Source organism: Amborella trichopoda, chromosome 9 (assembly GCF_054954075.1).
Source record: "Amborella trichopoda isolate Santa Cruz 75 chromosome 9, AtrichopodaSantaCruz75HAP2 v2.0, whole genome shotgun sequence".
NCBI classification, from domain to species: Eukaryota; Viridiplantae; Streptophyta; class Magnoliopsida; order Amborellales; family Amborellaceae; genus Amborella; species Amborella trichopoda.
The window spans coordinates 6,878,719-6,898,562 of NC_142344.1; the positions used below are offsets into that span (position 1 = coordinate 6,878,719).

General features: G+C 39.5%; 1 protein-coding gene across 5 annotated transcripts; it reads left to right on the forward strand.

The window, feature by feature from the left end:
- The first annotated feature begins 555 nt into the window (after positions 1-555).
- Positions 556-17,803, forward strand: LOC18424055 (uncharacterized). 5 transcript variants are annotated; one of them, XM_088847531.1, is made up of 15 exons: positions 556-594; positions 852-1,173; positions 1,368-1,419; positions 3,550-3,660; positions 6,613-6,710; positions 6,787-6,870; positions 7,182-7,315; positions 7,844-7,916; positions 7,995-8,082; positions 9,104-9,213; positions 9,298-9,405; positions 9,505-9,564; positions 11,092-11,153; positions 11,437-11,749; positions 17,388-17,803. In XM_088847531.1, the coding sequence occupies exons 2-15, from the start codon at positions 1,090-1,092 to the stop codon at positions 17,637-17,639; spliced, it is 1,629 nt and encodes a 542-aa protein (XP_088703657.1). In that variant the 5' UTR covers positions 556-594; positions 852-1,089; the 3' UTR covers positions 17,640-17,803. The 5 variants fall into 5 exon arrangements, 3 of the variants coding, with proteins under 3 accessions (XP_088703657.1, XP_088703656.1, XP_011628844.2); XR_016041184.1 differs by lacking the exon at positions 556-594 and having other exon boundaries at positions 751-1,173; positions 9,303-9,405; XR_016041185.1 differs by lacking the exon at positions 556-594 and having other exon boundaries at positions 751-1,173; positions 8,037-8,082; positions 9,303-9,405.
- Positions 17,804-19,844: the final 2,041 nt, after the last annotated feature.

Sequence of the window (19,844 nt, forward strand, 5' to 3'; positions counted from 1 at the left end):
ACTCTTACTGAGTTTGTTGTGCTGTATACAATGTTCATACAAGCTCTCATAAGGCCTTTAAATGCCACATAAACCCAACAATTTATACTTATCAAATTTAAAGGTCCTAAAATTGTGCTAAACAAACAGATCTATAAACAATAAAATAGATAACAATAGATAGTTTAGATAATATGTTACAAGATGTAATATTTTCATCACTCAAAATATATTTTTTCCTCGTGTACCTGTCTCTCGCGGTCGAGGCGATCAAATTGAGGGTTTTCCAATGTTATATGAACCTTTTTGTAATGGGTTTTTGAGATGTGTATTGGTTCAACGACATAAGGCTCACAATTTATACAAAATCAGTCCATAAAAAATGTCATTGATATGTTGCATTTTACGCTCGTACACTTCTTAGCATTTTTTTTATTATGTTTTACAAAATATATTTAGTTCATAACTATTGCTCATGTAAAGCTCATTGTAAAGATCCGAAGTAGTTTAGAACTACAGTTGGAAGTAGTCCAGAACTATTAGTTACAATTTACTTATTGCAAGGCATCATAATTGTCCAAAACTATGACTTCGGACGCTTTGATTCCCTTACAGGTAACAACCAAAGCGTCTGTGAACTTTTAGCATCGAACTGCTCACAACAATAGATCAAAGTAACCAAAACCTAAAATATATGTAGATCAAAGTATTTTAAAACTGTTAGTTCCAAACAATGTTATTTGGTATAGTCAAAATCAATCCAGTCAAATTAGTTTGAATAGATTTTAAAAAGAGAAAAGTTTAGATAGAGTTGAGGTTCTATACAATCATATTAGCGCCCACCTCAAAACGAAAAGGTTTTTCTCTCTCAGAGAATTGGGCTCTGGAATCGAACCCGGAATGTGGAGTTGCAATTGTGCACATCGTGACCAACCAAGCGGGCGTCCAAATCCCATTCCATTGCTGGGCCGTCAAGCTACCATCACAACGCATCGAAGCATGAGAAGCGGAGTTTTAATGGATTCATAGCAAAAACTCACCACTAAAATGGCCGCTGTACCAATACCCACCCCTGCGACCCTCTGGAGATGATGTTTCCTATTCTCTCTTATGGCTATTATTGCTCAGAGGAGAACCCTTTCTTTTCCATTTCCTCTTTCCTCATCTCTCGACGCACTCTTCTGCATCATAAAGGCAAGGGCTCGCTCTGTTTCTAGTTTTTTATACTTGTTTTGTACTTTCTCTCTCTTCGTTTTCGCTCAAATGGGTCTTCTCGCAATGTGGGTTTTTGTCCTGACACTGAATATCTGCGTCTATATTTGTTTACACACTCTCTCTCTTATTTCTCAGCCATGTGGGTCTTATACTAATACGGGGTTTGGTTTCAGAGATTGAATCATACGGCAACTAGCACTGGAGAAAACCTCTGTTTCCAAAATGGTAATTTTTTTTTGTTAAGTAAATAATGGTAATGGTAATTCATTGTACTTGTTTTTTACTTGACCATTTTTTCCTTGAAACTTTTAATGGCAAGGGGAGCCAACATGGAAATGCATTGTCAGACCAATGGTTATTTTTGTTGCTTATTTATTTATTTATTTTTGAGAATGAGCATTCTTTCAAAAAATTTCAATTACTACAAGGTTATTTTACTTCATATTGTTTGTAATGATCTCATAATCAAACTTAGCTTTATAAACCTTGATTTCCATAAGGAGCTATAGGAGGGGAGTCAAGGAATACTTTTATCATTGTCGATTTTTGTTATTCGAACCCATGCTTGGTTTAGGCCTTCTCATTTCACTTTGGCTTCCCAGTTGAAATTGCCAGTCCTTTTCAATTAGAACAAATATTAGTGGTACCTTAGTGCCATTTGATTGTACGGTATCGAATTCCTTCAGTTCTTATTCGACGGCCAAATATGTGGGCTGAACACAGGAGCATATTCACAAAATGAACTTTCTTGTACTGATAATGTATGGATTCCAACCTGTTCTAGTAGTACTGCTAATGTCTACGCATATGTAGCACATGTCATGCTGTCTTATGAGTGATGTTGAATGTTAAAGTCTTACCTTTGGTGTGTAACTTGTCCAATTCATGGATCTGGTAGTCAAAGACCCTTGTGATTAATGACTTTTTTTTTTTAGGTTAGTGAGTAACTTGATTACCATTCTCTTTTATAATTTGATGGTAAAAAGGTGAATCGATGTCACTTATTGTATTCTCAGTCATATTGGCAGCAAATGGGAGTAGCAAAGTTGTGAAAGTAATGGGTGATATTAGGAGTAGTTTGGTTAAATATTATCAAGAGTCTTTGGTTTGTGGATCACAAGTTGCTGCTTTTTTATCTTATAACGCCTTCTTGTTTTTGTGTGTGGGTGTCTGTGGTCTTTTTTGGTGGGGGTTGGGGACTGGGAGAGAGGGGTTGTGTGTTTCAATAGATCATTTATTACTTGCACAAGAACATGATTCTTGGTTTGTGGATCACAAGTTGCTGCTATTTGACGGCCAGTCCCAATCCCGGATAAAGGAGGAAGGTTGTGTTAGGTAGAGCAGCTAGCGCAAAACTTCGTCGCATATTTTCATGAATTCTGAATCTATTTTATGAGTAGAATGGTAGAACAAGATTCGTGTGGCCGACCCTAAATAATTGGGATAAGGCTTAGATAATGATGATGAAGTTGCTACTAGATGATCCTTGTTTTGAATTTTTTTTTTCCTGCTGTTTGATCTTAAAAGGCCTTTTATTGCCACGTGGGTGTTTTGTTTGTGTTTTTTTTTTTTGGGGGGGAGGGGGGTGTGGGGCAGGTAGGTGAGGGTGCGTGTGTGTTTCAATAGATCATTTGTTATTTGCATAGAAGTACAATGCATGGCATTTCAATTTTCAGCTTTGTAATAAGGACACGTCACATGGTGGAGGGCTTTTGCATAGTATCATATATCCTTTAGTTTGGTATTGTGTTAAACTAATGTCAATTCTAACCATCTTAGCAGCACAAGAACATTCGAGAAACGGAGCCTAAAGTTATAGTTTTTCCATTTCCCCTGAAGCATGGCCTTGGCTCATGAGACTGTTTATAAGATTCATACATGATTATTTCCTTAATTACAAGAAATTACAATTTGTGTAAACAGCCAATTGGTTCTTTTTGAAATGTGATTTAAAATGCCTATCCTGCCGATTATAGTTGGAAATGACTATTACATATATATGGATAAGCTAGCTGATTAATTTTGGGGAATAGCGCTCATGAAATCAATGCCTATCCTGCTGACTATAGTTGGAATGACTACGCAGCTGAACTGAGCATAAGACTTTATTCTGCACTCTTCTTCTCAAAATGTTACAAGTATGCTAAGTTGTAGGTATCGGGCTATATGGCTTAAAGGAAAAAAGGATATCAAGTTCTCTTTGATTGTTCTCTTCTGTTTCATGTTTCACATTATAAGCTAGCAAGTAACCTTTATTTTTAGTATTATTATTATTATTTTTGCATGCCACCGATTATCTAATGATTGTGCTACTTGTATCTTTTGAATAGTAATTATATTTTTCTTTGAATATAGATTGTTTTGATACATCAACATGGAAGGTGGTGGACTCAAGAACTGTTGGGGTCAACAAATGGATGGTTGCATCTCCAGTATGGACTATTATGAAAGTTCTCCAAAGAAAAGGTGCTTCAACTTTTTATTTATTTAAACCATTCTCCAAACTTGGAATCTTTTTGTGTACAATGAGTAGCTTGTGGTGGTTTTTGGTATTTTATCTGGTTTCAGTTACTTGTTTTTTGTTGTTATCTTTCATTTAAAGCATCAAGTTAAACAGTCGGGAATAATTATTGCTATTTGCATGAGATTAGGCTGGCATACTAGAAGTGAGAAGCATATGAGGAATAGGAGTGAGAGAAGTCACAATTTATCCAAGTAATTATAGTGTTTAGTCAAGGGTGTTACACTTGTGCAGAGTAAGGAAGACACATATCCATTTGTTTAATCTCCTCATGGTGTTTGCTACCCATTGAACTATGGTGCCTCTTTTCTTCCACGCCGTGCCAATCCATCCCTATGATAACGAGAAAACAACAGAGGCATAATCCGAGGAACATCAAATAAACTAAACATACATGGCCATCCAATATCATTGTGATTGGTATGAAGCTGGGGTGCCTCATTGTTCTTTACTCCTTGCTACATAAGTTAAGTGTTACCTTTAGCAATACATATCTTTTATAGAGGGCCATCAGTGATCATCATATTGTGCAAGTCTACCTTTAGAATCCAATTCCCTGTGAGGTGGCTTTTTAAGGTGCCTTTTTCCTCCAAAGTCCAAACCTACTTACCAATGAAGGCCCTATTGGTTTTCTCGCGGCTTCATCTATGTTGCTTTGATGAAAAAATGTACCAGGATTTTAGCATGCATACTGCCCATCCTAACCTAAACCTTCTGAATAAGGCTGACTCACACCTTTAGTTTCGCCAATTTCCTTCACGGAAGTTCTTCTTAAGGGCTAGATTTTGGTTTACACCATAGAATTCACCTTATACCATGGATTCAGGACTGGGCCAGCTTGGTTAAACATGTTGACCATTGCAGCAATTCATCCCAAGTTCATATTCGATAATTGATCTGCCAAGAAAATAAATATCAAACTTTAGGATTGAGATTTGAGCTTGATTTGGTAAGGGGTTTATGATTGCAGCATTACATCGAATTGCACTGCCAAACTACCCCTCAATAAAAGAAAAAAAAAAAAGAAAAAAAGAAAGAGAGAAAGAGAGAGAAACTGATACCATAGAAATCATCCAGAATAACATTCCTACTCTTTAAACGCTAGAGCATGCACTACACTAGTATTACGGGGAATTGATTTCTTTAGGGCTCACCGCACCACCATTCTAGATAGAAACTCCTCCTTCCTCTATCCCTTGTTACCACTACTGTAATGTTGCTTCTAATAGCCTCTTACCTGCTTCTTGACCTTCCATTCACTTATTAATATCTCCCTTTTGTTGTCAGGGTTTGGAAGACAACATTGGAGTTAGTATTCGCTAGAAATGTTACAATAATAGAAGGGTAGAAAGTTGTTTTCTGTCTCATGCTGGGTATGTTACACTTTTTAATCAACACTAGAGAACCTGCATCTCCACAATATTTTGCTTTTTAGGATTCTGAAAGCAGTAAGCAATAAACTTGATAATCTTTTAGGGAATTCCTTAAAAGGGGGGGCACATGGGAACAATCTCCACCTCGTCCAAATGGAAATGAGTTGTGTTGACCTGGGGATCAATGAGGCCGTGTTCTTCATAACATAAATTTTATGAACAAAGATCTTACTTTATTAAAAAAAAATTGTTGCAGTTTGCTTATTTTGGGGTTGTGTCAAATCCCTCTATGACTGAAATACTGTAGAGATTTACTCATGAGTGAAATACTGTTGAGATTCACTAATGAGTGTTTTTAAGTGTTTTCCAATATCTCTCTCTATATATATATATATATATATATATATATCTTCATTATCAATGCCTTTTCCCAACTAATTAGGGTCGGCTACATCAATCCTGGTTCGCCATTATGCTTATTAGGGGTCATACCCTCAGTGACGGCATAAGTCCCCATATCTTTTCTCAGTACTTCCAACCATGTCCTTTTGGGCTTACCCCTTGCCCTTTTCTAGTCTTCCACTTGAACTAACTCACACCTCTTAACAGATGCTGTATTTGGTCTGTGCCACACATGGCCAGCCCACCTATGTCTACTATCTCTTATCACCAATTGGTGCCATACCTAAATTCTCTCTAATGTATTTATTTGAAATTCTATCCCTTCTTGTCTTGTCACTCATCGATCTCAACATCCTCATCTCTGCTACACTCATTCTATAGAAATGTTGTTTATTGACTGTCTGACATTCTACCCCATGAAGTAAAGCTGGTCTCACAGCTGTGCTATAGAACATGTCCTTCAGCTTCATTGGTATGCGGTGATCACGTAAAATTCTGGTTCCACATCTCCACTTCATCCACCTAGCTCTAATTCTATGTACGACATCTTCCTCAATCTCTCCATTTTCCTGGACTATCGACCCAAGATATCGAAACTGTGTTGTTTTTGGTATTTCTTGGTCGTCAATCTTAACTACTTCCTCGTATCTACTCCTATTATTACAAAACTTACATTCCACATACTTTATCTTATTATGGCTAATTTTAAAACCTTTAGATTCTAGAGCATCCCTCCAAAGTTCTAATTTTGTGTTGATCCCATTTCGGTTCTCATCGATCAAAACTATATCATCCGTGAACAATATGCACTACAGTACTTCATCTTGTAGGTGCCTAGTTAAGTCGTCCATAACTATGACAAAGAGGTATGGACTCAATACTGACCCCTGATGTAGACATATTGTCATTGAAAACTCACTCATCTCTCACCAAGTTGTTGTAGTGTTTGGAGATTTTTTTCTTTTCTAACACCCACCAAATCAAGTCTCTAGGTACTCTTATCACACATATATATATATATATATATATATATATATATATATATATATATATATATATATTGAGAGAGAGAGATATTTACTCGTTTGTTCATTCATTCTTATGAGCTCAGTTCATTTGCAGGATATGATTCCTACTTAGTGGGTGGATGTGTGAGAGACTTGTTGCTGGGAAAGACACCAAAAGATTTTGATGTGGTCACCACTGCAGGTCTAAACAAGGTGCTTATTGAATACTAATGAATTTTTGCAAACATGCAGCAATGCTACTTCTGGGGACTTATGTTGAATTTTGCAGATTAGAAGGACATTTCATGATTGCCTAATTGTGGGTAGACGATTTCCTGTTTGTCACGTGAACATTCAAGGTTCTACTGTTGAGGTCTGTGTATTCCTTATATATCTGGTCTTTTGGACTTTATAATATGATAATTCTTTTCTTTTATTTGGATGAATGATAAGCTTTTTTGAGAGTAAGAAAAATAAAAGTACAAGAATAAGTTTGAGGAGAAGAGAATGAAAAACGCAAAAAATCAAATAAGATATCCAAGACTATTAAAGTATGATAATTGTTTTTCTAGAATTAAGTTATTTTTGATACTTGATACCTGTTGTCTCTTTTTGATGTGTAATTGTGTGTCAATACTTGGATCCTCTGGTTCTACCTTATATGTTTGATATTTGGTCTACCAGGTATCAAGCTTTGAGACAACCGATCCCTTTGCTCAAACAGAATCTAATCTTGATTCACACGTGCCCTCTGGTTGTAATCATAAAGACTTTATTCGTTGGAAGGACTGCATGCGAAGGGATTTTACTATTAATGGGTATATGTATTTTCTTCATATCTTGCATAGCAATAACTGCTGGGTGATGGGGAAGCTGCTGGACATAACCTTTATGGTTGTTATCATAGGCCTAATAGTTTTTATGGACTACAGAAAACCATAGTCCATTGGGACTTCACCATTTGGTGAAATGATGGATATTGATGGACAGACCATGGACACATTGCAATTATATTGGACGGAAGCCATTCCATATTCCAATGAGCAGTGGATAGCCATTGTCAATATGGGTCACCATCCAATGAAGTGATGGATGATGGAGAGATAATTGGATGCATTTGATCATGTATGGTGGTCACCACTCTCTCCTCATTGGCATCCATTATTTATTGGATGGTGATGACCCCCATTGACTTTGATTTTCCATGGTCCACCATAATCCATCACCGTCATTTTTTGGATGGTGATGCATTTAAGCATTTAAGTTAGGGCTATTTTATGTAATTGGTATTTGTATTCTTAATGTTCTGTCTTACTTTGCATGAATATTTGATTCATGGAAAGCAGATTGTTCTATGACCCCTTCGCAAATACAATCTATGATTATGCCAATGGGATGAAGGATTTGAGCATGTGCAAGGTGAATGGCATTAATTTCCTTTTCTGAATACTAGCCCCATCCTTCCAGTTATTTGTTTATAGATTCTGAATGTTTCAGGGTTCTCTAAATTGTCCACAAAATTATCTTTTCACTTTTCAGCTGCGAACTCTGAAACCTGCTCATGCATCATTTAGAGAAGATTGTGGTAAGTCGTAACATTTCTTGAAAATCCATGTCCAAATGTAACAAACAATGCACATCGAACAGATCTATAAACACTTGAAAATCTTGAAAGTGATGGTCGTGATAACTTGTTCCAGAATACACCAATTTTTAAATTTGAAATTAGATTTTTTCTTTATATCCATGCATATCAAGGTTGGGATGATCAATTGAAGGTTTGCTAGCTTCAGAGTACTTTTTTCTACTGGATTTCTGAGGGGCACCTTATGTTTATAGCATAAGGTTGCAACCTTATATCAACTTTTTTCTTCTATTTTTAGAAATTAAAAGGAAAGAATGTCATTGTGTAAAGCGTATCTAAACCTTAGGTACATCAAGTTTGAGATGTTTATGAGCTTGTAAGATGCATTTGTGCTGGGGAAATCAAATTTTTATTGTTGCTGGGGGGGAGGGAAAACAACAAGTGGTGGTGCAAAGTGATTAAAAAAAGAAAATAAAATGGTTTCTCCCTCTGCTATCATTTTACCAGAAAATATTTATAGAGATAGAGACAATGTATTTTTGAAAGGAAGGAAGATGCTGAAGTAGGGATGGAGGGAATTAGGGAGATTCCTGGTTGAGAAAAGCGTAGCCCTATCTAACCTAAGTGGTGAAAACCTTCTTATGTTAAAATGAGCATTTCAGGACTCGGTTGAGTCCACTCGGACTGGCTGAGTTACTCGGACTCACCATTTAGTAGGCCGAATTCCCTTGTACGAATTAAAAATTATATTTTTTATTTTTATTTTTATTTTTATACTTTTTCATAGGGGATACTACTTGGCCAAGTCCACTCGGACTCAGGTCAGTAACCTGGCTTGGGCCACGACCGAATATCTGGGTCGAGCTGAGTTCAAAAACATTGATTGAAACTAACATAAAACTTCTAAATAGAAATTCTGCAATCGTCAAAAAGCTAATTATCCCCTTTTATCGCAAGGAAAAAGAGCCAAATAACCCTTTATGATATCTGAGTAAGCATTGATACCCCAACTCTGCTGCAGCAAGAATTTTGCGTGGATTTAGAATCGCGGCTCGTCTTAATTTGGTTTTCTCAAAAGAGACTGCCTCTGCCATTCGAGATCTTTCTTCTTCCATAGCCATGCTGAGTAAGGTACATACGTGCATTTGTGGCTAGCATATGTGGTGGTATAATTCAGTGACACTTCATTACAAATCTTTAACTCTTTAAGTTTAGGCTAGGCTGTTACTGGAATTGAACTATATGTTAGCATTTGGTGCTGCTGAGGCCTCTCTCCAATTGCTATGGAAATTCAGACTCCTCGAAATTGTCCTTCCACTACATGTGAGTGATATTATTATCCATTTCTCGCAATTGCTATGGTGGTTGAGATTACTTGGTGGCAGGGAATTGGTGTCTAAACTTTAAAATATTGGATTACAGGCTGCATATTTGACTCATCAAGCAAAGATCCTTTCTGATGGGAATCCCAATATGCTAATGGTATGCTTCTGTATCTTTTTGCTTGTTTTGTACTATACTAAGTTCCATGCATAATAAACCTTCATTTTTGGAGGGGTTGCTGGTGTTTGTCATCAGTTTGCATAATAAACTTCAAAGTGACTTTTCATGATTTCTGCAAGCTTTTTAAAACTTGGCAAGTCTGACTTGGAATGCTTCAGTTACTCGGATGTGGCAGGGTGCTAGGCCCTGTTAAACGACCTTGGGAATTGGCTCAGTCTCACCATTTCCCGAGGTTACTATATCAACTTTTTATAGACACGTCTCATCAGATTGGCTGACTAAGGCTCAGGCCCTGCCTCGTTCCATTCCTTGATTGAGTTTTAATCACTGGTATCCATTACAATCCTCATTCCTAAAGATGCTATGGAAAAGTATATAGAGGTCACAATCATTCTTGTCTGTCAGATTTCAAATCAGGTGGTTGTAAGAGTGCCATTGACTAGACTCAAAGAACAAAAAGAAAAAAAGAGGGTAAAAAAATCGCAAACTTCATGACACACCCCAAACCTTCCAATTTGACATCTAATGACTAGGAGTAATTGTGACCTCCAAGTAACAAAGATAAATAGTTTCATAGTATACAATCCCATATATTATTTTGGTAATCCATTTGTTCTATATGTGTGTGATATTTAGATGCCAGTTTTCTCTTGGCTTTTAGTGTGGAGGATTTGTTTGGCTTTATTGATTCTTGTGGTCTCCTAGATGGTTTCATTTGAAACTCACCATGTTCTTTCTTTGCCAAGTGGCCTTTATTTTGGCTGCGGAAATTGGTTAAGATTATTTATTCTCTTTCTCTCTCCTCTCTTGCTCACGTGTACACAAACACACACATGCATGTGTGCGCACACACAATTTACGTATTCAGCAGGCACTGGGTATTTTGTGTTCGCACTTTTACTCAGGAATAGTGTTTCTACAAACGCTTGTGGATAATTACAGAACTTTTAGTGAAAACGAATTTGTCAGGGTCCTATTCTGGTTCTTCACTAATTCTTTCTTGGTGTTGGTTTATGGTCCTTTTGCAATTTTTGGTGGCATTGGGTTCATAACAAGGGCACCCACTCTCCCCCAACTTCGTTTTATTCTCTACTAATCAAGGCCCTTGTAAGATACTTAAAATTTTTTCCCTTAGTGATCAGTCCTAATTGTGTTTCATTCCTAAAGAAATGTACAGATACTTCACATCCAGGGAGTAGTCTTCATTTTGGTTGGTACTATTCATGTTCGGTGTCAAAGAAGATTATGTACATGTAACTGGATCTGATCACTGTTTGTGATGCTATGATTGATTTTATGATGCTACCATGATAGGGACTTTGCTTCTCAATCTTTTTCTTGTTTGGTTTTTCCCTCTGACATGAGCCTTTGAATATCATGTATTATGTGCTAATGCGGGGTATCTTTTTTTTTCTTCTCAAAAGCCTTTTAGACTCATATTCTAGGGAATATGTGATTGCATGTTGCCTTATATTTATTCTGATATGGTATGGTTGGGTTCTGCAGGGTTTATTTGCTAATCTAGATAAGTTGCTTGCATCAAATCGCCCTTCTAATACTAATTTATGGTAAGCTGCTATGTCTATATATGTTCTTTACTTTTATATCGTGGTTTGTCATGTGTGGCATCTATGATGCTATTAGGGATGCTTATTATCAAGTGATTCTATCTTTCTTGCACCTCACACACACACATCCACACGCGCATTCACACACACCCACATGTGTGCATGCATGCATACACACTGCTTAAATTAGTTGGCTACAAAATCAGCAGACCTTTTGTGGAACCGATCAGAAACCACATGTTCCATGCCTCTCTCTAAGTGCAGTTCTTTTTATGTTTGGCAGGATTGGCCTGTTAGCATTTCACCTTGCTTTGCTTAGTCAACCACAAGAGGCTCTTGTAGTATGGACTTTCTCCTCCTTTTTGTTTCATGGCAATTGGAGCAAAGCAGTGAGCATAGGAAGACAAAATGCTCAAGTTGGTGTGCATTATCTTCCTGAAATTTTGGAGTCAAAGGAAACTAAAACTGATGCGCTACTGTCATCTGAAGTATCACAATTTGCATTAAAAGTGATATCGTCAATAGATGCTATGTCTGAACCAGATGCCTCTCTTGAAACAGTGTCTGACCTCCCACTTTCTCCATGTTTAGGTTTGGTATGTATTCTTTCCATGTTAGTTTCATTTTGAGAATTTAGTCAAATTGGTCTTTTTATCTCCTACTTTTTTATTTGACATTTTTAGCATTTTTAAAGAACTATAGGACCTTTTTTTACTTGATTGGTGCTTGCTTGCTGAAATCTAGACATTCAACGTGGTTTTTATAAACAGGATTGGCAAAATTGCCTCCTTAATTAGGAAGTATGCCCTTAGTCATTGTTTTGGATACACCAATTCCACCCACCCCTACCCCCCCCTCCCCCATACCTCTCTCTCAGAGCATATACATTTTTGTTGTTTGTGTGAATATGGTCAATTCCTAACCTCATTCTTAGCACTGGTTCAATCTATTAGCGATTATCTAGAAAGGTTCATTATTGATACAGAGAAAAAGACAATATTTTGATATGAGAATCATCAAATTTTGGCCTAGAAAGAGTATCAATACTAATATGGATTTCAGGGTTATGGGCTTCCCCACGAAGGCCCGGAAGAGGCCCTTCACAATTTCTTCGAAGAGAACATAAGTAGTAGGCCTATGGGACTACTCACAGACCAAGGGAGGTCACTGAGACTGGCCCCTGCTCTAAGGAGGTCACTGAGACTGGCCTCTGCCCAAACCCCCAACATCCCCTCATGAAGATCCTTTCGTGAAATGTTAGGGGGTTGGGACAAACCCAGAAACATAATGCCTCTAGAGACTTAAGTGTGAGGCACTGCCCTGCCATTCTGGCCCTCACTGAAACCAAACAACCCGATCCCTCTTTGCAGCTTGTCCGTGAGGTTTGGGTTTGTAGACCCTGTCAATGGACGTAACTACCGGCCACCGGTGCTTTTGGGGGAATTTGAGTAATCTGGAACCCTTCAGAACACACCTTCGTCAGTTCCCATATTCGGGAATTTTCTGTCACGATCCTCGTAACAAGATGTTCAGACGGCTTCCCCTGGAAGTTTACCGCCATTTACGGGCCCAATGCAAGTGCCCTGCGACCCTATCCAAGTGCCCTGCGACCCTATCTCTTGCAAGAACTGAACTTTGTTGCATCCCTTCCCCACCCCTCTTGGTACCTTGGAGGGGACTTCAAGATCACGAGGTGGTCCCACGAGAGAAAACTCCAACCCCAACATCTCTCAAGGAATGAGGGACTTTTTGGACTTCATTGCTTGCAATGAGCTCATGAACATCCCTCTACAAGATAACCTGTACACCTGGTCTGACCACTCCAGTTTGCCCACATTATCTAAACTGGGCAGATTTCTCTTCTCATTGGAATGGGATGAGGCTTTCCCTGGATCCCATGCCTCTACCTTACCAAAACCTACCTTTGACCATTGCCCGATCATCCTAGCAGTGTTTCAAAAAGCGCTAGGCGGGTCCTAGGTGGCCTGGGGGGTCCAGGTGGGTGCCCAGAACTTGGGCGGCCCAGTCGAATTCAAAAAGGATGCCCATTTGAATAAAAAAAGGATATATTGTATAAAAAATAAAAATTAGGTATTTAGGGCACTTACTTTGAGTTTGATTGCTCAATCTTCAAACTTCCATTGCTCAATCTTCAAACTTCCACCTTAAAGATGCTTCTAAGGACTCAAAATCTTCTAAAAACCAATAGATTTATAAAACATCAAAAATTAAATATAATATCAATGGGTGATGTTTTGATCAATTTTTGTCAACTTTGCCCTTCGATCCTAAAGAAATCAACAAAAACTAGTTTTTTGGAGGCTTTCTCTCTCTAAAATGGGCTCCAATAAGTTTTAGGTTTCAAATGAACTTAAAACCATACATCTAACCTTTTATATTGTAAAAAAAAAATCACTACCAAAAAAAAAATTTCCGCCTCTGGGCGGAGCGGCTGCCTAGGGACTGCCGCTTAGGCTTGGGCAATGCGCCCAGGCCTTCTGGACCGCCTAGGCGCTGTATGGTCCGCTTTTTGAATCACTGCATCCTAGACACTCAAATAGTGACGAGTGGCCTGAGACCCTTTCGTTTTGATCTTTCGTGGCTTGAAGAAGGTTCCCTTTCTTCTCTAATCCCCGCTTGGTGGGCATCTTTTGCCTCTGTGGTCGCCAGGAAGGCAGGCTACAGGCTACAAACCAAGCTCAACTCTTGAAGGCTTCTCTTAAAGTTTGGAGCAAAACCAACCTTGGGAACTTCTCACAAACCAAACATAGTTACCTACAAGCTATTTGTGCCCTTGATCTTGCCGAAGAATCCCAACCACTATCTCTCTTTGACTCACAACTGTGGACCCAACTTAAATTGGAATACTTCTCTATCCTTAAGAAAGAGGAGATCTACCAGAGGTCCAGGGTCAAATGGCTACAAGCTGGGGATCATAACACGGGGTTTTTTCATAGGATCGCCAATTGCCGTAGAAGGGACAACTCAATTTCTACCATCAAGGTAGGAAACAAGGCATTAGATCAACCACAGGACATCAAATTGGCCATCCTCTCATTTTTTCAAAGTCTCTATAAGGCACCCCTCACACCCAAGCCTAGAATGGGGGATATCCAGTTCCTTTCCATCTCAGACCATTGGACCTAGTGGCTGGAAAGGCCGGAATCTGAAATCCTGGCCTCCATCAAGGAGCTCGGGAAAGACAGCTCCTGGCCCCATAAGGTTTTCGGTAGCCCCTTTTTGGGAAACCTTCCTTCCAGACTTCCTCAACTTTATGAATGAATTCTACCACAAAGGTATCCTTCACAAAGCGATGAAGGCAACCTTCATTGCCCTTGTCCACCAAAAAAGAGGGCGCTAAAGAATTGAACGATTTTCGGCTGATAAGTTTGATCAATTCAACCTACAAGGTTCTCTCTAAAGTGCTAGCTTCCAGACTCAAAGAGGTCCTACCTCTTGTGATCTCTCCCAGAGCGCCTTCATCAAAGGGAGGCAGATCTTGGACGGCGTCCTAGTGGTGCATGAATGCCTTCGCTCCAGACACCTAGCCAATAGACCAGGTCTCATCTTCAAGATAGATTGGGAAAAGGCCTACGAGCACGTAGACTGGTCCTTACTGGATGAAATAATGACTAGAATGAGCTTTGGGGTGCGCTGGAGGAATTGGATGAGGGGGTGCCACTCTAACTCCTTCTTTTCAGTCAATGGAGCCCCTAAAGGCCCATTTCCTTCCTTTGGGGGCCTCCACCAAGGGGACCCCCTGTCCCCTTTCCTCTTTGCAATTTCAGCTGAAATCTTCATTCAGTCCATTTCTACAGTGTATCAGGCTGGTCTTCTTTCCGGCTTCAAAAGTAGCCTTAGAGGCCCTGTGGTCTCACACCTCCAATACGCCGACGATATGTTGGTTTTTATAGATGCTGCCCCCATTGAAATTGAGTACCTCCACCTTTTCCTCAAATGTTTTGAATTTGCCACAGGGTTCAAAGTCAATATGGAGAAATCAACCATGATAGGGGTGGCTCTTTTCCAATCTCAAACTAGAGCCCTAATCCCTGAATGGAAGTGTAAAGTTGATGACCTGCCCACATCTTACCTAGGAATGCTGCTGGGGTTAGGGAAACCCAAAAAGAGGCAAAGGTCCCACATCATAGACAAAGTAGACCGTCACCTAGCAGGCTGGAAAGGTAGATGAGACCTGTCCTTTGCAGGAAGAAATACTCTCATTAAAGCCACTCTGGCTAATACTTCAGTGTACAACATGTCCCTTTTCCATGTGCCAGTGACTGTAGCTAGTCAGCTAGAACAGCCCATGAGGAACTTTCTGTGGTCTGGGGAAGCATAATCAAATAAATTCCACCTCATCACCTGGGATAAAGTGTGCCAACCCAAACACATTCATGGACTAGGTATTCGCAACCTCCAAACACAAAATTCAGCCCTGCTCGAAAAGTGGTGGTGGCATTTGGCGACCGACCCAAAATAACTTGCTGTGGATAGAAGTGGTGCGACGAAAGTACAGGATCCCATTCGAAACCTGGCTTCCAGTAAGTGGTGCCACAAGCAGACCTTCAGGGGCTTGGAAGTCCTTCCTCTCCTCCCTTTCCAGCTTTACGAGGTTTATCAGATTCCACTCTAGGGAAGGACACAGAGTCGGCTTCTGGTCTGACCCTATGGTTGGGTCACACACCCTTTAGGGAGCGCTTCCCCTCTCTGTTCAACCTTGCCACCAACGTTTCGTCCTCGGTTACTGATGAGATGTTACATCATTCAAACGGTCTTTATCTGAGGCAGAATTTGACGAGTTTCTCTCCCTTTCTTCTATCTTGCACTCCTCCTTTCTTGCCATCTCTGGACCTGACAATCTCGTCTGGACGCCCTCTCCCTCCGGCCTTTTTACGGTCTCTTCCTTTTACAAGAACTGACGGAACCTCCCACCTTTCCTCACCACCCATCCTCTGTGATTTCAAAGTGTGGACTTCTATAGCACAGGGTATTCCAATTCCTAATCGCTGTGCTATGCGTCTCTGCGAAGAAGAGTCTAACTCTCACTTGTTCATCCACTGTAACTTCGCTTTCGAACTTTGGGGCAGGATCCTGCTACTTTTCGGCTTGACCTTGGTGACCCCGGCCTCCATCCCTGACTTGTTCAAACTTTCAGCGGACACCCCTTGGCCCAAAGCCGGGAGAATCTTATGGCGGGCATTCATCGCAGCAACCATTTGGGCTTTATGGACTGAGAAATTCTCGTATTTTCAGATGCACCAATGTGAGAATTCAGCCCTCTTCCATTAGATCATTTCCCAGGTCATCTTCTGGGCCTCCCACCGCAAGGAATTTCATGGAGTCTTGGCATCGACCTTCCTGCCTAACTGGAAAAACTTAATCCTTCTTCAGCCTCCTTGGCCGTCTCACGCTTCAAATTGGGTCCCACCTCCGGAGGGCATAGTAAAATTCAACTTTGACGGTTGCTCTCTCGGCAACCCTGGACCAGCAGCAGGTCCGGAGGGCATAGTAAAATTCAACTTTGACGGTTGCTCTCTTGGCAACCCTGGACCGGCAGTAGGGGGTGGGACCACCTTGGCAATACTCTCAATCTTTTTCTGAGAGCATAGGTCAGGCAGACTCCCAATCCTCTGAATCCTTGGCCTTTCTTACCGGACTCAAAACTGTTCAACCACGTTGGGGGTCGCTCCCTCATCATAGAAGGAGACGCTTTAAATGTAATCTCTTGGGCAGCTGGCCATGCAGTCCCACCTTGGTACCTCGCCTCTGTTTTCGATGAGATTAGGCACCTTTGTAGGGACCTAGTTGTCTCATGGTCACACATTTGGAGGACCTCTAACTCCCTTGCAGACCAGAGGGTGAAGGGCGCAATTTCAATCACCATAGAACATGGAGACTAGCACCACTTACACCCCAGGTGTTATGCAACCTTGTGGTCCCCAGCCTCGCAATTTTTTTTACATTTTGCAATGGGCAATTTAAACAGCCCCATATAATTTTTGTACAGGGCCCTTTTGTAGGGTAGCCCATTTTTTGTCAAGGGATCCAACCTGTGGGTCACATCGAAGGTCCTCTGTACTCCCCTTTCTTTTCTTTAATACAACCGTTAACTTCATCAAAAAAAAAAACCGAACCGTTTATATAAAACTACCTGTTTCTTTTTGCCTTACTTTCCTTTCAACTTGTTCAAAACTTGATAATACATGTGACATTGTGAATAAACGTGCACAGGCCCTGATATCTAAGAGAATGGCCAATCAAGTGGCAATGATCTTCGAGGTTGTTCGAAGTGATCGAAATCCAAGAGCTGTGCAAGAGAGCTCTGAAATAGACTACAAGCTTCTGAGGCAAGGCGACCTCGAACAAGTCAGGTTTGTGCTTGGAAAGGTTATCATGGAAACTCTGAAGGCAGGTGCTCCTCTTATTGAGAAAATGCTTCCGTCTCCCCCTCGAAGCCTATCGGCAATTTTTAGATCTAAATAAACTTATACTTGTACACATCTTCTATTTTATTATTTTTAGTTCTAGTTTTGGCTAGGTATATTTGTACATTAACATACCCCATGTAATACTAGTTTTTTCTCTTCAAATCATTTTGGAGCTCTGTGAAAATAAATCAATCAATTCACAGCAGTTCATTTCCTCAACGAAATTTGTGTGCTTTTATGGGTTGGCTGGTTAGGATTGTTTAGAAATTAGTAGGAAATGTGAGTGGTTCTACAAAGGTTTTTTTTTGGCTGGTTGGGTTTGTTCAGAAATTACTTTGGAATACGAGTGGTTTGTACCACTGGTTTTCTCTCGGTGAGATTTATGTCAGCAATTCATCAGAATTTCTTGAAAATGAATAAATTTGGCCTTGTTTATGGGTTCACAAAAAGTAAAAAACATTGTTCTAACACGTTATTGTACCTCAGGCATTTAAAGTGTGGCAATATTGTGCCTCAAAAAAGAAAAAAAAAGAAAAGAAAGAGAGAGAGAGAGGGGGGTTTCATCTCTAAGGGAAAACTTTCTATACTTTTCCGCTATGTATATCTTATACACTTCCCTTCCTATTCAGCCTTCTCCAAAATTCACAAGTGAGCTACTGATTGGGTGATCACATCTCGGAGTTATTTTATTATTTTATAAATCATATGAATATGAAATTTGGGATATGTAATAATCTCAATGACCTAAATAAAATATTAAAAAATAATTTCAAAAAAATAAAATGGCCATTATTGGTAGTTTTGTTTTATATATTTTTTGCTGGTGTGAGTTTAACAGAGGATTAGGTACTTCAAATTCGGTGCCAAAAATGTCTGGTAGAAAAAAAGAATTAAAAATGAAACAGTATATAATAGATTTTACATTGGGATTAGGGTCTTCTCCATCCATTCCGATCGGACGGTTGGGAAAATTGCATATGCCCCCAACTTTGGGTTTTTTACACAACCTCACCCCAACAAACTTTATTTTCGCATCTTTTATCCTAAAAATAATTTTCTAGCAAATAACCCTCAAAGTCAAAAAGTTATATTTATTTAGATCAAAATACCTTTGTTCGTATAAGCTCACGTCACATCCTTATAAAATACGCAACCAAATGTTGACTATTGAACCATAGTAAACAATTGTCGGATCGACGTGAACATGCGTTGGACTGAGGTAAAGACGCGCTGGATCGAAGTCATCACTTATCGGACCATGTAGAACAACTGTTAGACCCCATAAAAAATTTGTCGGACCAAGGCCACCCAATGCCGGTCTGCATTTCCTTTTGCCTGACCGATAACCTAGACATGGAAACAATTGCCGGACTGAATGTTGGATTTGCTGGACTGCATGCAGTTAGTGTCGGACCGCTATCCTGTTGCCGGACCGAGACCACGATTGGAAAAGAGAGAGGCTTTTAACTTAAAGGATGGTATTTTGGTATTTATTTATTTATTTATTTTGATTTGGGGGTGTATTTGCTAACAAAAATATGATTTGGAATAAAAGTTGCGTAAAAAAAAGGTTTGTTGGAGGTTGCTTAGAAAGTTCAAACTCGAAGGTATCTGCGCTTTTCCCAAAGACTTATATATAAGGAGGTTTAGAAAGGTTTCCCCATCTCTAAACTTCAAAGCTGGGATTACCTTTGAGGGCCCATCCCCTTTTCTCCAGCGTCATGTGAGAGAGAGAGAGGGAGAGAGAGAGAGAGAGGCTTATCTGTAAACTTCAAAGCTGGGATTACTTGTAAGGGGGAGTCAAAATTATCATTTTTCCCACTCAAGTGCATCAGGGATCTACCCTTTGTAGTCTGATCAGTACTCAGCCTAGTGTTTATGTAGACTCCAGTTTTTTTAACATGTTTTATGACTGCAAGAATCTTATTAATATTTATACAAAGTTCCCATTTTTCTTTAATTTGCATTAGAGTAAAAAGCGTTCATTTATTTTATACCACAGAAGTAAGTTGCACCTTAAAATTCCACTAGAAAAGAGAGTTCCATGTTGGAAAACCTTCCAATTGATTATCTCAACTTGAAATGTATGCTATAAAGGAAAAAAACATCATCCTAAAAATAGTTCATCTTTCTTGTAATAAGTCATTCGGAAAGTCGATTTAGTTCCTGATAGCAAACCTTACTTAAAAACCAATATTTACACATTAGTAGTCAACCAAGCCATACAAATCACCTGTGGGCATTTCAAAAGCACCAAGCA

Bases quoted from the DNA above. Each gene is read 5' to 3' on its own strand.
- LOC18424055 (XM_088847531.1), top strand. From the start codon at position 1,090: ATGGCTATTATTGCTCAGAGGAGAACCCTTTCTTTTCCATTTCCTCTT. The intron at 9,406-9,504 runs GTGAGTGATATT...ATTGGATTACAG, and splicing joins AAATTGTCCTTCCACTACAT to GCTGCATATTTGACTCATCA. The intron at 11,750-17,387 runs GTATGTATTCTT...AAACGTGCACAG, and splicing joins TTTCTCCATGTTTAGGTTTG to GCCCTGATATCTAAGAGAAT.